This window comes from Alternaria ventricosa (assembly GCF_023758065.1).
Source record: "Alternaria ventricosa strain BMP 2768 chromosome Unknown scaffold_15, whole genome shotgun sequence".
NCBI lineage: Eukaryota > Fungi > Ascomycota > Dothideomycetes > Pleosporales > Pleosporaceae > Alternaria > Alternaria ventricosa.
Window position 1 is genome coordinate 226,564 of NW_026055695.1, and position 14,946 is coordinate 241,509.

Genomic DNA, 14,946 nt, shown 5'->3' on the forward strand with positions numbered 1-14,946 from the left:
AACACCGTTGGTGTAATTCAATGCGCAGCGCTACACATCATGGTTTCGTTGACTGTGTGTCTTCTCAGACCTCTGCCTCATGGGCCCTCACAAGACTGACCGCAATACGCATCGCATCGAGAAAACGATTGAGACAAACCCTCCTAGCAAACTTTTGTTATTCATTCACCAAAACACTATCGACCCCGCACCGCGGGCTCAATCACAGTCTATACATTTCATATTACGCTTTCGGTGGACACTGGTAGATGGGAGTTACCAGATTTGGCTGCTTTCTTATACCCATTTCTTCTTCTCGGATCTAAAGCTTCTTAAATGCTAATGTACCCGTGGACATTTCTATTCTCCCGCGGAAAGACTTCAGGATCGAGCGCGAAGGCGAGAGGCCTAGAAGAAGCGACTATCTCAATGACTAGCCCGAATCAGGACCAGACCGTAGTCTGAGTTAAAGGCGTACTATATTCATTCTGCTCGTGCTGTTGACTGGTGCTCTGCGTTGGAAGAACCGATCTAGCCGTATCCGGTCTAACCGAGGTACAACCCCTTAGCGGTTCATCGTAGCTTTCCACCTCTCCTAAACAACGTTTCTGACACCCACGCATATTCGCATCAAGAGCTTCAGGAATCACCACGCGCCCAGGTTACATGATGCCGTATCCGGTGTCGTATCGCGGTCGGTTGGCTCAATGCACTCCGCACGGCTGAGTTGGTGCACCCGCTTTGTGCCGAATATGGCGCGCTCAAAGAAAGTGATGCCTCGCGTCGATGGCTTCGGAAGGGTTCGCCTTTGTCGAACGATTTCAGATTGACAAAGGGTGCGTGACACCGGAATGATGTCTTTTGGAAGCGAACCTCGAAGTTCTCGAGTCCTGCTGAAGATCACCACCACACCCTCTAAGCCGAAAATTTGAGCATCGATTTCTCCAACGGATATCTGGACGACACAATGGTACTTTATCATGCGAATGGAAGAGTTGTTGATCAACACGATCAATACTTAGACGATGAAGCACGGAGTCTGGCAGAGCATTATCGATACATCGAGCAGATTGACATTTGCAACCAAAAGACTGCGGACGCTTCTACTGATGACGTTCAAATTATTATCGATGAGCAAGAGTATAGAACACTCTATTATGAGAAGGGAGGAATTGAGTGGGAAGTCATCAAAAAGTTTAGGCGGAAAACCCCATATACCAACTTACGGACGGTTGATCGCGCTACTTTGATGATGTGCTCGACCTTCGCCGATGACCACTTCAGATACAATCCGGGAGAGAAGACGCTTCACCTCCCAGTATGTTATCCGAGACAACATCATGCTGCACGCGACGAATCTATCGATGATTTCCATAAATTCTTTGGGACTCTCGTGCATGGGAAAAAGCTGGCCGAACAATCTGATAGCCAAATGGCGTTTATACGACCAAAGGAGATCCAGGATTACGTCATTCCATGGCTGAGAGAAGTGCAAGCACAGAGCGAAAAAGCGGCGACACCACGTCGCGAAGTGGACGATGCAAGACCGCCCAAGAAGATGAAGCGCGCACACGATCTAGTAAAACCTGACGGTACCATTCCCATGGACATTCCAGTTGCACTTGAGGATAAAATCCATCTCTACAACGCTATGCTGCAGCTAGGCCTGCCCAAGTTCGTGCAACTGGTAAGAATCACTTCTCCAATGCCTGCCTATTTGCAAGACATAGACTGACCATACACCCAACGTTGTAGCCACTCATCGACAAAATCGTCATGCAGATGTACAAAACCAAACTCAACGCGTGCCATCTCGCCACTCTAGAGCATACAGTCGGGCGCTTTTACTCCAGGGGTGTTGCTGTCCTTGATCCAGTCCTTTGTCATTTCATCGGGACGTACCCTCGCAGGACCTTGCAAGATCGCAGAAATGTCAGACCTCCACCTGAAAGCGATACCGAATCATCAGATGATATGGATAAGTCTGGCGAAAAAGCGCCAGAAGAAGCGCAGGGTGCTGTTACTCAATCGGGAGAAGAACCACCAGCACCAGCACTAGGATCAGAACCATTCGACTGCAAGAACTCGGAGAGGAAGTACCTCACTCATTGGCCCATTCCCGCGGGCCGCGCAAAACCTTATGATGAAGATACGTATCTTCTTCCCCCTGAGCTGCCTGTTATCGGCCATAGTATAAAGCATTGGTCCGGAGTCCGCAAGAACGGCAGCACAGCTGCGGCTCATAACGGGTTTCCTCTCAATATTGGAAAATATAAGAAGTTCATTCGGAGGAACGCGACGGATGTGCTCGATGTAAATGACTATTTTGAAGAAGAGACGAATCGGTTGGCAGGTCAAGATCATTACCAAAAGAATGGTCCAGGGGAGGGTGATATATGATGTCTTCCTAGTACGAAGGCTAGTTTCAGTATGTCAAAGCTTTTGTCGAAACCTAATTCTCCCCGCTTTCATCATATGCGTCACTACCAACCTAGTTCCCACATCTTCTTCAATCTATCATCTACACGCTTCTATCAAGATACAGTGAATGTCTCTTCCATACAAAAATGATCTCAGCAGCGACAGGAACAAAAACTACGGTCGCGACGATCTGACCAAAAGTCCACTGCCCGTCCGGGAAGCTCCCACCAGCTGCTCGAATCATCACACTTTGTAGTTGTCGCAGCCGAAAGAACGCCCAGAACTGCACAACCAGTGCAATGGCGACGGCAACGTCGATTCCTAGTTTTGTATACCACCCGATGATGCCTCCGCCAAACGCGAAACAGCACTTTGTCAACCAGGTTTGTTTATGATCCATGTCCTCCAAAGCGGAAGAGAGGATCTTCGAGATGACCACGATGGACAACAGCAAATAGCTGAGAATGCCAAACGCCGTGGTGAGATTGCGTTCATGTGAGCTGATAGTGCTAACGCCTTCGAAACAGACGCCTGCAATCACGCTCCATTCTTCGAACGTTATGGCGGTGTTTGGCGAATTCCCGATCCGGCTTTCGCCTGCATTGGTCAGACGGTGTTCCTTTGACATGGTGTCGCCACTCACCAAAAGTGCCTCCCATACGAGAGAAGAAAGGGCAAAAGCCCATAGCCCAGCATATCACAAACAAGACAAAACGTTGTCCTCTACGAGCATCGGAAAGAGGCCCAAATTGTCCATCGGCGCCGCCTCCTGGCTCTTCATATCCGTCTTGTGAGACATCAGTACCACTAGACGACCGTCTTCTAGCAGCATCTGTTGCGCTGCCTTCCAAGAACATCTCCGGTCGCAACGCCATTGGAAGGAGAGGCAGAAGTGTGAGCGATGACACTAGCCAAGCAATTTCGACCGTGAAGCCACCCATTCCAACAGCGTTTACGCCAAAGTCAACCCCAGACAGTGTAACGATGCTAGCAGTTTGAATCGCGAAAGTGAAAAAGACCGCGTTGTCGAAAAAGGTTCTTGTGGCGTTCGCGACTAACAGCCTCCCCATGCTCGGATGGCCTTTTGCGCTTCGTTCAAACCACAGCGATGTCGCTACGAGACATGCGCATATGAAGCTCTCAAGGATATAGCCTATCGCCATACCAATGCCGCTGATGTCTGGATTCCCTGACCCCCAAAGAGCCCCGCATACGTTGGTTTTGCAATCCTTCACAAGGCTGAAGTCTCCGCCTGTGGCGTTGCGGAGCAGATCGATGTATGCTGTAAAGTCCGTTCGTGTGGAAAGTGCAAGACAACCAGATGGGTCCATTGTCGAAATCGGTACGTATCAAAGAGAAAGAAAGAGGAGATCGAAACGTTTGATATAATGATTAAGAGAGGTTGCCAGCCGTGATGCGGCTGAAGTCTGCCTTATCGCTCAGCTGAACCTCCCCCTCATGCGATAAGCTTGGCCCCCAAACTTGTGGAGTTTCTAGATCAACGCCTCGTTGCGGCTGAGCACCACACACCTAAAAAGAGGTACATACATAGATCAGGCTTTTTCTCTAGGTTGAGCTTTGGATGGTCATCCTTTCCCTCTTACTGTCGAAGATGAAAGCGTGGCTTTTATACTTGCTTCTTCTCAATTTCATCACAATGACAAGCGCGCAATTTGTAAGAAACCCAATCTTTCATCAGCAAGACTAGAACTTACTCTACAGCTTGATACTACCCTCGTGGCCTCTTCGTCATCTGCATTGGACTCAAGTGTGTTTGTGGGACTAAGCTCTCAATTCAATGGCCAACAATCGGTATTCATTACCATGACGCGACCATCCACAACAACAACATCATCGTCGTCATCTCCCGTGTTCCCGGGATCTACTTCAGCAAATCTATCTCTAGCTCCGACAGCAGCACCAACAGGATCTCCATCTCCGCCAAACCCGATCAGTGGCCTACCACCTAGTTCTAGCAAACCTTCAGGCTTCTCTACAGGTATTTACATTATGCAGAGGCATCTGGAAGACACTCTCTGCATACTGATATTATAACAGGCTATACCGTTGGCACAGCAGTAGGCGGCTCCGTTGGCGGTCTACTTATTCTCTCGCTCCTTATTTTCTGGTATTAGTCCAACTTTCGCATTGTGCACTTACATACTGACACATCAGGTTCCGCGCACACAACAACAAAAAGAAGAAGTTGAGGCTATCCATTAGTAGCGGATCAGCGTCATCAAACAAGCTTGAAGAAGAGAAGACCGAGAGGGTGAAGGCCAACGTTGTTGAAAAGAGAAAGCCACTGCCGATGAACCCTACGGCTTCTGGAACAGGAACAGGAACGCATGTGAGGAAGCTGGATGGCGGAAGAACCCTGAAGTCTACTAATACGCTGTGAGATGGTCACATGTGATATCACATCAGTTCGTTGGCAGATTAAGCCGCGCAAGCCACGAAATTTTCCAACATTTTTAATTTTTTTAGTTTATCTATGATGATGGAACTATATGAAAAATCAGAGACCCCAAAGCTACGTGTTACGAGCACATGTGCGACCCGCGCAGTGCCCGGTTTGAACTTCGTATTGTTGCAAATGGACCGATGCTCCCCCAACTATCTTCGCTCTTCGCTCCTTGTTTTCGGAAAGCTTTCAAAGTTGCGCCTGGAATCGCATGTGGAGGTCGTAGATGGGCCGCTCGCACGTGAACAATTGATGCACTGTGTAACCTCGGAGGTGTATGGTGACTTGACTGTGATGATGCGCTTGCGACGCATACCTGTTCTGGGGCTCTCGGTCATGTTTGACCTGCCTCAAGAACTTGATATTCATCCGCTAGACAATACAAGTGGTGGGTATGCTGTGAGACTAGGGGTGTGCAATTTTGGCGCTTGGTTTCGTCTCTCATGTTTGATTTGGCGTTTTTTCTGCTTTCATCTTTTTTTGATAGGGATTTCCTCCCTTTCAGGCAAAGAAGATCTCAGCATCGTCGCGTACGTGTCGCGAAGGAAGAGACCTGAGCGTTGGCCATGCTCGCAGCGCCTTCTTTGGTATAGTGGGGTGACATGATCCCCATGTGTTGTGATTCTGCTTAGCAAGATCGCACCGTATGCTTGGTGCTCGTGACCAGTGCCAGCGTCTTTCGGTGATGGCTCCATGCTGTGCAGACGAAGACAGGGAGCTGTTCCTCTACTTACTCCAGAAGGCCATTCGTACTGAATCCGTCCTATACCTCGCCATCAATGACGACACCCAGGTTAGCGGTGTCGCACTGACTGGTATAGTCTCCGTCTCTTTCTTTCTGCTCATTGTCGTTGCAAGAGCCTATGACCATCTCACTCCTGTAGACTATGTGATTGCAGTAAGCTTCAGGATACTTCTGTTGCCAACTCAAAGCTCTTCGTCCTCTTTGTTGTGGTTCGAGCTCTGATTTTGCGCTTCATTGTCCTCGTGGATGTCGGTATCGTCCCAATCTACCTCAACATCGTAGCGTTGAGATACTATAGACGGAGTCTTGCACGGTCGCACTGCTTTAGTGACCGGTACTGTAGGCTCATGTGAAGATACTTGGCATCCTTCAGATTCGCCAAGACCTATTGAGGACTTTTGGGGACTCAAGGACGGGTCTCTCGCCGTCTCTTGCGTCACGACAGAGCTGAGGTCTGTGACTTGTCTCGGTAACGTGGGATCGATGGTTCCTTGAGATACAACATCGTCTCCAACTATTTCGCTGCTACTCTTTGCCTCGGTTTGTTCGGATTGGGAATTAGGACTGTCATGTCGCGATACACGCCCACCCTTGATCGTGGGCGGTGGCGACTTTCCTCCTTTTTGCGATGCGTGGGGACCTGGAGACTCAGCATGCATCATAGACTGTAACGAGCTTTCTGCTGCAAGCGCAAGTTCAGACAAGTAATGCTCGCCATTGCTGCCAGGTGTCGCTGCTCTTCCCGCGGGAGATGCCGATGTTCGTGTAATCGGCGAGAGTGATGCTGTGGATGCATAAACTGTTGCCATTCCCTGCGTTGCAGCCATCAACTTACGCTGCGCCGCTTGTTGAGCTGCAGCTCGAGCTGCGAGAGGACTATAGTCAAATGTTGACCAGTCAATGATGGTAGGGTCGCGTGTGGTTGTACTTGTCTCTTCTGGGTCTTTGAGCCAGTCTATACGACATGTTTTCGAATAGTCGAACCAACCAACAACACCATCATCCTCTCGAGCACCGTAGGCCATTCGGGACTCCGCACCGGTGTTGGAGTCGATGTCGAAAACGCCGTGCTCGTATACTACTACGGTAGAGCTGTGCGTGATCGAGATGCAGCCGCCTTCTTTCAAGGTTGCACTAGGATGCCATGATTCCAAGACACGTCTGTGTTCCGGCTTGGGCGTGACTTGGCTCATCCAAGCGGGTTTGTGCCCATGGAAACGCACTGGCTGCGTGTCTAGAACTCCGATGAGCTTGAAGTACTCTGCTGCTAGAAGAAGTCCTCGCTCGGTAGCGACGTGAACCTTCCCATTGTAAAGATAGAGATCACAGTCGCCGATATCCCTAGTGGGCTCGACTTTCGAGGCATCTTTGCGGCCAAGGTCTTCGGATGTCCAAAACTTTTTCCTGGATAGGCGAAGCGCTTCTTGCCGCAGAACAAGCATCTTACGGCCAAAGACATGGACTTCGTTGTCATCAGTGAAAGATCGTTTCAGCCTGTCTGAAGGCTCATTCGTAACCTCGAATGGGTACTGATGTTTGATCGTATGAGAGCATAGGAGGGGTATGCTGTAAACGTCGTAGTCGAAAAAGGTAACTCCTTCCTCTGGGAAGCGATCCTGACCGGCATACAAGTGGTGATCGTCCAAAGATCTTTTGATCTTGGTGTTCCGCCTCTTTATGGCCTCGTGGCTCGCTTTAGCCTTTTTGCGTGGAGCTACCTCAGGCTTCTCTAACTCCTCGAGCTTCCGCTTAGTGCGCTCAGCCGGGGGCGTGATTATTTGCCTTGACGTAGGACTAAGATCTGACTTTGTACTACCTGCCTTGCATTCACTGGCCTTCGCGTCTGGTGTCTTGTGGATTTCCTTCCCCGCGCTCGGTTGCCGTGACTTTGGGGTTGAGGCGGCGGCGCCCTTGGTGACGGATGTATCGGGCGGCATCGTAGTCGCGACCTTGGTGCTAGCATCGACGTGCTTTGGCGAGCTGGCTTTGGTGTTCTGACTTGGGGTCCGTGGAGTAAGCGCCTTTGCCTCCGGCTCCGCTTCGGGTGCTGTGATCTTGCAACCGTCTTTGACACCGTGTGTCGTCTTAGGGCTCTTTAGCTCATGAGAGACTGTCTCCGATACAACAGCTCTGCTAGGAACAACAGGTTTCTGTTTGAACTTGTCATCACGGAGCTTCTTCCTGGCTTCCTCGCTCATCTTCTTGAGGTCAAGTAGGCTAGGGGCCTTCTTGCCTGCATCGATGTTTTTCTCCACTGCTGATGCGCGTAAATGTTCTCGTCCGTGAGCGACTACAGTCGGTTGCATCTCTCCAGGTCCGTTATGCGCTTTCTTCTTCGCATGCAGTCCATCATCTTCAGTTGCCTCTTGTTTGCGCTTCCGGGAAACCTGTCCAGCGACGTCGGCAGTCGCACTTGCGCGGAGTTCTTGGACCTTGATTGGCCTATCGGGGATCTCTTTGGCCGGGGGTGGGGTGCGCGAGCGCCTGTTGTCTCGGTGCTTGGATTGTTGTTCGCGCTGGATGTCTCGCCTTGGCGACATGCTCCGCCGGTCGCCATGTCCACGCCTGCCACCGTATCCACGTGCACCATTACGGCCGCGTTCTTGCTGTGTTGCTTGGTCTTGGTGTTGAAGTCCTTCTTTTGCCTTATATTGAACATGGGTAGTCATCGTAGGCTTGGGGTGAGTATTGTGGGCGCCGTCCGTCTTTTGGTGCGAACCGCCGTTGCGTTTCCTGGCCATGGTGTCGATGATTGAGGATAGCACAAGATTTGCGATTGTGATACCGTAAGGTCGTGTGTAGAGTTGAGCAAGTTAGACTAGGTGAGTGAGACAAAGGTATTGTGTGGGTCCATTGTCACGCTAGTACCACGTGCTCTAGCATTGTCTCTGTCACCCACATTCACTACGGCCATACTTTCGGAATGTCCTTCTCGAAGGATAGTGGTTATTCTATGCGCCGCCAGGAACGAGTTGTACCGTTGTGCGCGCATAGTTGCGTCATCACGGCGTTGCAGGCGCTGTTGCCAATCATGGCAGGCAGGCGCAGCCTATAGTGAAGAGCCATATTTTCCCGTCGCAGCATTGCAGAGCCTCAATCCGGCTTAACAGACTTACAAAGATTAGAAACAACCTCGGAACGAAATGCTGCCGCGAAACCATCGAGACGACCAGGCTACAGTTGCAGGCGCACAGCTCGAAGAGAGCTTCGGCAACATGGACATAGATACTACGGCTTCCTTCGACGATAGCCCGAAGCAGCCATTTGGAGATCTTTCATATGAACTACGTGCTCTTCTCCTGGAAGGTCCTCCAATTTTGCTTGTCGCGTCTCATTCGGGTGCGCCATCGGACTACGCCCACCAGTGTTCTGCTGCCAAAGGTCTCGTTTCCCTCGATCGCAGTCGTCAAATGACCGAGCAAGCCGAGAGCGGCCACCGTCCATATGCCATCGAAATTTCGGTTTGGGCGCTCGCTGCGGCTTCGCAGGCGATTCGAACCGGCTATGAGGAGTACCCAGACGTTTCGCAACTCGCTCTTCCCATGGGCCCCATCTTACCAGGTTATGCCATGTGTGTCCTCGACTGGCTTGTTCGGTGTTTCAGAAGCAAGACGACGACACCTTTCATTCCCGATGACCCAGAAGTCGATGGCGAAGATAAGTGGTATTGGCTGTATAGCTATGCGGCGATGCGCGCTCTCGGTATTGACGCTGTGGAAGATCTGCAGCCGTTCATCAAGCGTCTTATTGATCATGAAGGCCTCGTCGCGGAGATGACCAGCTACCTACGTCTTCTGAGAGCCCTGAAGGCTTCGGATCCAATCGTCACGTATCTTGCTGTAAGAACAGCCAGGCAGATGTTGGGAAATGCGCACGTGTTGTCGGAGGCGCAATGCGACGCCATAGGCGCAGCACACCCGCATTTCGCCGCGCTCGTCAACGAGCAGATGCAAAAGTCGAAGTTGTGATCTCTTGTCGAACACCAGGCAGCGGTGAGGGGACGGGTGCCAATACAATAAGCAAGTAAACCTCATTGCTGGTTCAGATGTCAACGCAATGCGGGGTCCCGGAGCTCCACATGCTAAACTTTTTCGGAAAGGTGCGCCTAAGGACAAGGGACCCATCCAACAACAGATATTCTACATCACGTCCACCACCTCAACCAAATGCGCATGTCGGTCAGCTGCGCAATCCTCTTACACCGCATCAGATGAGAGACTCCATCTTCATGACAAGTTCATGCTGTCTCTTGTCAGCCCTAGCCAGGCGCCAGTATGGCCGTTTTTTCCTTTTCAATCCCCTATTTCGCTAGAATGTCAATGCATCGGCTTGTTCCACGGTACTGCCAAATGATTCGCTCATGCTATTGAAATGCCTCAGGGTTTGTTCGCTGGACCGCATCTTTTCCAATCTTTCGTCTCTCATTTTGTCTACATCGTGACACAAGCGCATTGCCGGATAGGGAAATGCTGATGTATCGTTTACGGCAAACCCCTTTGATAACACTCCACTGACATTGATGTCTGACTGCCAACTATTCCGTTGTTTCTGTCATTTGTGTTGGGAGAGCTGACCGCTTCCTACCTTCAGCTAATGTCGCTGTCACCGCCAGGTGTGATGCGTGTCCCGCTTCGGCCATGGTGCTGTCCGGGCCAACGTTGAGGGACACGAGAGGAGGTGAGGGCTCGGAGACACTGCCGGCGCATCCATTTGACATTCGCGCTAACATGTCTTAGCTCAATGCGGGAGGATGTTCCTGCATGGATCAATATTACACATCCAATGTTGGGACTGTATGGTACAGTGCTGCAGGTACTTGCTACCAGCACACAACGCTTTGATGGCATTTGAGAAGGGTGAGGGTCGTGCCAGAGTTGAGGTATAAGAAGGGTAACGTCCTCACTCAAAGTAAAGCACAACATCAAGCATCACTTCCAATACATCACCTCACCAACAATCACATAATCATCATCATGCGTTTCTCCCAAATCGCCACTCTTCTCTCCATTGCCGCTGCGGCCAGCGCCCAATACACCTACAACATCACCCAAGCCGAGAAAGCGGGTAACATGGAGAAGTACAAGTGCTTGTATGCTAAAGCCCTTCAAACCCTCGTTATACTCTATACTAATACCATGATGCTAGGGACAACAAGAAGCTCAGCAAATGGATGCCCAAGTGCCTTCACCAGTGCCAGGAGAAGGCCAACCACGCTGACGGCTGTGCGTCCGATGACTTTACTTGCCATTGCATCAACTACAGCGTCTACTCTGCCGTGAGTATCTTATCTGTCCTAGTCCCAGCTGCAGCACTTTTCTGACACCTTAACAGGCGATCGAGCCCTGTGCCTTCCCTGCCGCTCTCGGTGGTAAGGGCACTTGCTCGTTTGAGGAGCTCGGCAAGGCACGTCCTATCGTTCAGGACATGTGCAACTTCTTCAACGCCACTCTATACGACGACTACGCGGAGTGCGACATAGAACTGAGCGAGGAGAAGACCTACATGATCCTCGCTGACGAGGAATTCGGAGAGGTCACTTACTAGATGTGGACGAGCAAGGCTTGGAGTGATAGATGGTGGTATTGGACTTAGGATTGAACTTTAATAGACTTTCATCTTCTCAAACATCTTACTTGCAGTGGGACATGTCTTATGAAGTCGCAGTGACTGGCGTCGTTACAGCTAAGTGATTTCACAACACCTGACATTCGTCTCACATGGTGCCTTCACGAACGTCGCTCTGACTACTACAAATAAGCTTTCCGCGCTGCACCAACCCAACCACTCATACCCTCACACTTCCACACTCTCACACAACCATAACCACTATCCCCAATATAAGCATCCCTCCCAACAAACTCACTACAATGCCAGAAACATACGGCGAATACGAACAAGAAGGCGGTCGTCGTGGCGGCGTCTCCGGCCAAGGTACTGGTAGCGGTAACAAGTAAAGACGTCTAGTCATTGTTGATCCTACTTCAAATAGAAAGAGATAATGCCTGGCTTTCATACGGCGAGAAGCGCATCGCGTACACGAGCGTTTTGCTGCTTCGTCATGTGTTCGCGCACATGAGCGCCCTTTTTAGATCAATATAACCCACAAATGCTATTTTAGCCTTCCACGACAATGCAAACTGAATGGTGACATCCTCCAGACGTGTAGACTGCGTGTGTGTGATGTAACGTTGGGACTGGCGCGAGCGATGGTGGGTCGACGAAGTAGGTCAGGACGTGTCGCAGAACCTGGCTATTGAACACGCTGGGAAACCGGAGGCGCGCATCTAGGAACCCGTTTCGCCGTGTGTTGCTGCGATGCCCGGGCGATGTCGCGGTCTCGAGATGAGGAGCGGCGTAGCGCGATCCTGACTGGCGTTCTTGGCACGAACGTGACGCGTGCATGTGGCACAGCTCTGGAGGCACCCTTTCGCGCGAAGTTCCAACAACACCTTCACGTTCTATCTCATGCCCTCAACCTTTTTGCCTTCCTGTTCCAGCCAGACACGTCGCGTCACCCTGCGATACGGCAGCTCCGAAGCCACCCAGCTGCCTGGCTCGACTGGCTCTTCCGCTGGGCATGTATCATGGCAATATATATCAGCTTATCACCCTGTTCTTCACATACGACCATAGGATCATGAAAATTAGGCTTCCCGTCCGCTCAGCCATATACAAGCATGATACCGGCGGATTAGTAGTTAGGTGGGTGACCACTAGCGAATCCCCGCTGTTGTATGTTTTTGCTAAAAAATCCTTCTTTTTGCCTGTCGTGATTGAAGCGCGGGTCGAACACCAATAGGCCTGCTCGTACGGGACGTGGCGTTGGTGCTTGGACTCAGCATGTGCGGCGGCGGTGATGATGGCGAGTTCCTCTTTGTTTTTGCGCGTTGGTAGCAGCCCCCAAGCAAATGCCTCACCAACCTTCATTTGGACGTTAGAGTAAACACCATGGTATTATTCATTCCCATCTACTTCAATTCAACAACCTTCTTTCCCTTCTTCTTCGCCTCAAGAACCGCATCCCTCCACTCCTTGACCCCATCCAACGCGCCCTCCGGATCCGCCTTCTTCTGCAAGAGGTATCCTTGAATCTCCGCAGGCGAGAACACGCCCTCTGGAAGCGCTTCCGCGAACTGCTTCGCCATCTCCGCAAGCTTTTCTGGCGGTAGCGTCGCGAAGTTGGGCTTTGATGGTAGAGCGCCGCTAGTGAGAGGCGAGGAGGTACCACTCGATGGTCTGACTTTCCTCTTCTTTGTCTTGGAAGACGGAGATTTGGCTTTCTCGTCATCGCTCTTCTTTTGTGTCTGCGTCGCCAGGTCCTCTTCTCGGCTGTACATGCGACGAAAGATCTCTTGTATTTGCGTGTTGGTGGCGAGTGTGAATTTGATCTGCAGGTCTACCCGGCCGGGGCGAATGAGTGCCGAGTCGAGCTTTTCGGGGTAGTTCGTTGTCATTATGAGGACGCGACCCTCACTTGAGGCAGCGCCGTCGATGATGTTGAGGAGGCCGGCGAGGGAGATCTTGCTTTTGCTGCCTTCTTCGTCGGTCGGAGAGGGAACTGGTGGTGGGGGAGGAGGAGGGGGAGGTGTGGGCTTCACGCTGGGTGCTTTTATGCTGGGCGTCTTCACACTGGGTGCGCGGATGGATGATGCTGCGTCGTCTGTGACGAGGGTGGTGGTTTCGCTGTCTGGCTTGGCGATCTTCCGTGGACGCAAGGTTTGGGTAAGTCTTCGGCGGAAGGACTTCTTCTTCTCGATATCAGTGATGGACTTTTGCTTTTCCTCCACCTTCTTCTCCTCTTTGCTCTCAGTCTTCTCCTCCTTCTCTGCCACGGTATCCTTCCCTTCAGTAGGTGTTTCGGCTTTCTCCTCCACCTCCGAGACGCGATCTGGCTCTGGAATCTCAGAGGACTTGTCTCGACGGATACCCGCGCTATCGATATCTTCTAATAGGACGATACACCGGTTAGGCAGCTGACTGAACAGCATAGCTAGATCTGACTCGGTCATATCCCGCTCACTCAAAGAAGCGCAGTAAACGCTCAGCCCAAAGATTCCAGCTACTGCAAAGCTCAAGGATGTCTTGCCAGTACCGGGAGGTCCGTGAAAAAGGTATCCTCGTCTGTGGGGAATCCCTCGGGCGGCGTACCACCGAGCTGTGGCAGGGTGGAGGTATTCGTTAATATCGGCAACGACCTTGTCCTTTTGCGTTTCATCCAAGGTCACTGTGCTGATAGGTCGTGAGGGTCGACTAGACTGGGTAGACCAGTAACCACCGTGTTTAGTCTCCGCTCGCATAATCTCAGTCGTGCTGTTACTCTTGTGCGATGACCATTCCTTAACATGGTCTATCAACTCCTTGACAGGCTTCGTGCTGCGACCCATGCAACGGATGATGACAAAGTACTCAATCCGTTCGGCGTACTTGTTCTCTTGGGAGTCTTTTCTGAACTGGAAATAATGGCCATTGTGGGTAAAGCTGTCGTCACCAAGATTAGGCTCGTAATACACTGGGCTAGTGCCTTTGTACTTGTCGTAGTTAAAGATGCCAGACTCGTCTAAAACGTCTTCATCGTCTGACTCGGGCTCGTCATCAGAGTCTGCGCTATATCGCGTCTTGGGCTTCCTCGAGGTAGCTTTCAAGTCTCTGCTGACTTCCGTCATGCGCTGTTCCGATATCCAGGATATGAACTGGGGGTATAGATCATCATCGTCGTCTATCCTAATGGCAGAGGTGCCATAATCTCTGCATAAACTGTTAGCAGACTGCAGTTGGCTGATAGAGTTGTGGACTTACTGCATCCATGTACGCCCCCTGTTGTACAAGAACATGGCTCCTTGGAAGATACCGAATAATAAAAGGTAAAGAGACATCGTGCTGCCAACATCGAAACCAATTTTGTTGAGGACCAGCTGAACAATAGCACCGACACCGGGGATGTTGATGGCTGCATCTGCAAGGCCAGGAGGTAGCGATTCCTTCAGGTTCTCCATGATTATACCAGGTCGGTGGCTTAATCCGCACGTCGAAGGAGTATTATAAGTGGACGTGTCTTGAATAAATCCCGATGCGTTTGCTGGCAACAAAACACCCCGATTAGATGTGTTCACAGCGAATGTCGATGATTGTTGTAAGGTGGTAGTAGTCCAAGAAAAGACCTGCGATATACTTATTTGTCGCAAGCGCTATTCACCAGGCATCCAGATGATGTGTATAGATTTACCTAATAGCATTCATCGTCATGACTTGGGGTTAAGAAAAAGGGCGGTGGATGGCAGCCTGAGCTAAGGAGTGGCTGTGCACACTGTGCAGCCGATCCAATGCAATCAGCTTCAAC

The 14,946-nt window shown here is 50.9% G+C and overlaps 5 protein-coding genes across 5 annotated transcripts; 3 read left to right on the forward strand and 2 right to left on the reverse strand.

Annotated features, from left to right (window-relative positions):
- Positions 1–1,411: 1,411 nt before the first annotated feature.
- Positions 1,412–2,038, forward strand: J4E93_007996 (uncharacterized protein; the record flags this gene model as incomplete). Its single annotated transcript, XM_049345899.1, has 3 exons — positions 1,412–1,666; positions 1,735–1,752; positions 1,949–2,038. 3 exons carry the CDS (start codon positions 1,412–1,414, stop codon positions 2,036–2,038), a joined length of 363 nt encoding a protein of 120 aa, XP_049196832.1.
- A 3,753-nt stretch (positions 2,039–5,791) lies between these two features.
- J4E93_007997 (uncharacterized protein) lies at positions 5,792–8,350 on the reverse strand (the record flags this gene model as incomplete). Its single annotated transcript, XM_049345900.1, has 1 exon — positions 5,792–8,350. One exon carries the CDS (start codon positions 8,348–8,350, stop codon positions 5,792–5,794), a length of 2,559 nt encoding a protein of 852 aa, XP_049196833.1.
- Positions 8,351–8,752: 402 nt separating this feature from the next.
- On the forward strand, positions 8,753–9,577 carry J4E93_007998 (uncharacterized protein; the record flags this gene model as incomplete). The annotated part of the gene is made up of 1 exon (XM_049345901.1): positions 8,753–9,577. The coding sequence occupies one exon, from the start codon at positions 8,753–8,755 to the stop codon at positions 9,575–9,577; it is 825 nt and encodes a 274-aa protein (XP_049196834.1).
- Positions 9,578–10,582: 1,005 nt separating this feature from the next.
- J4E93_007999 (uncharacterized protein) lies at positions 10,583–11,153 on the forward strand (the record flags this gene model as incomplete). Its single annotated transcript, XM_049345902.1, has 3 exons — positions 10,583–10,698; positions 10,755–10,884; positions 10,941–11,153. 3 exons carry the CDS (start codon positions 10,583–10,585, stop codon positions 11,151–11,153), a joined length of 459 nt encoding a protein of 152 aa, XP_049196835.1.
- A 1,424-nt stretch (positions 11,154–12,577) lies between these two features.
- J4E93_008000 (uncharacterized protein) lies at positions 12,578–14,602 on the reverse strand (the record flags this gene model as incomplete). The annotated part of the gene is made up of 2 exons (XM_049345903.1): positions 12,578–14,354; positions 14,406–14,602. 2 exons carry the CDS (start codon positions 14,600–14,602, stop codon positions 12,578–12,580), a joined length of 1,974 nt encoding a protein of 657 aa, XP_049196836.1.
- Between the last annotated feature and the right edge of the window lie 344 nt (positions 14,603–14,946).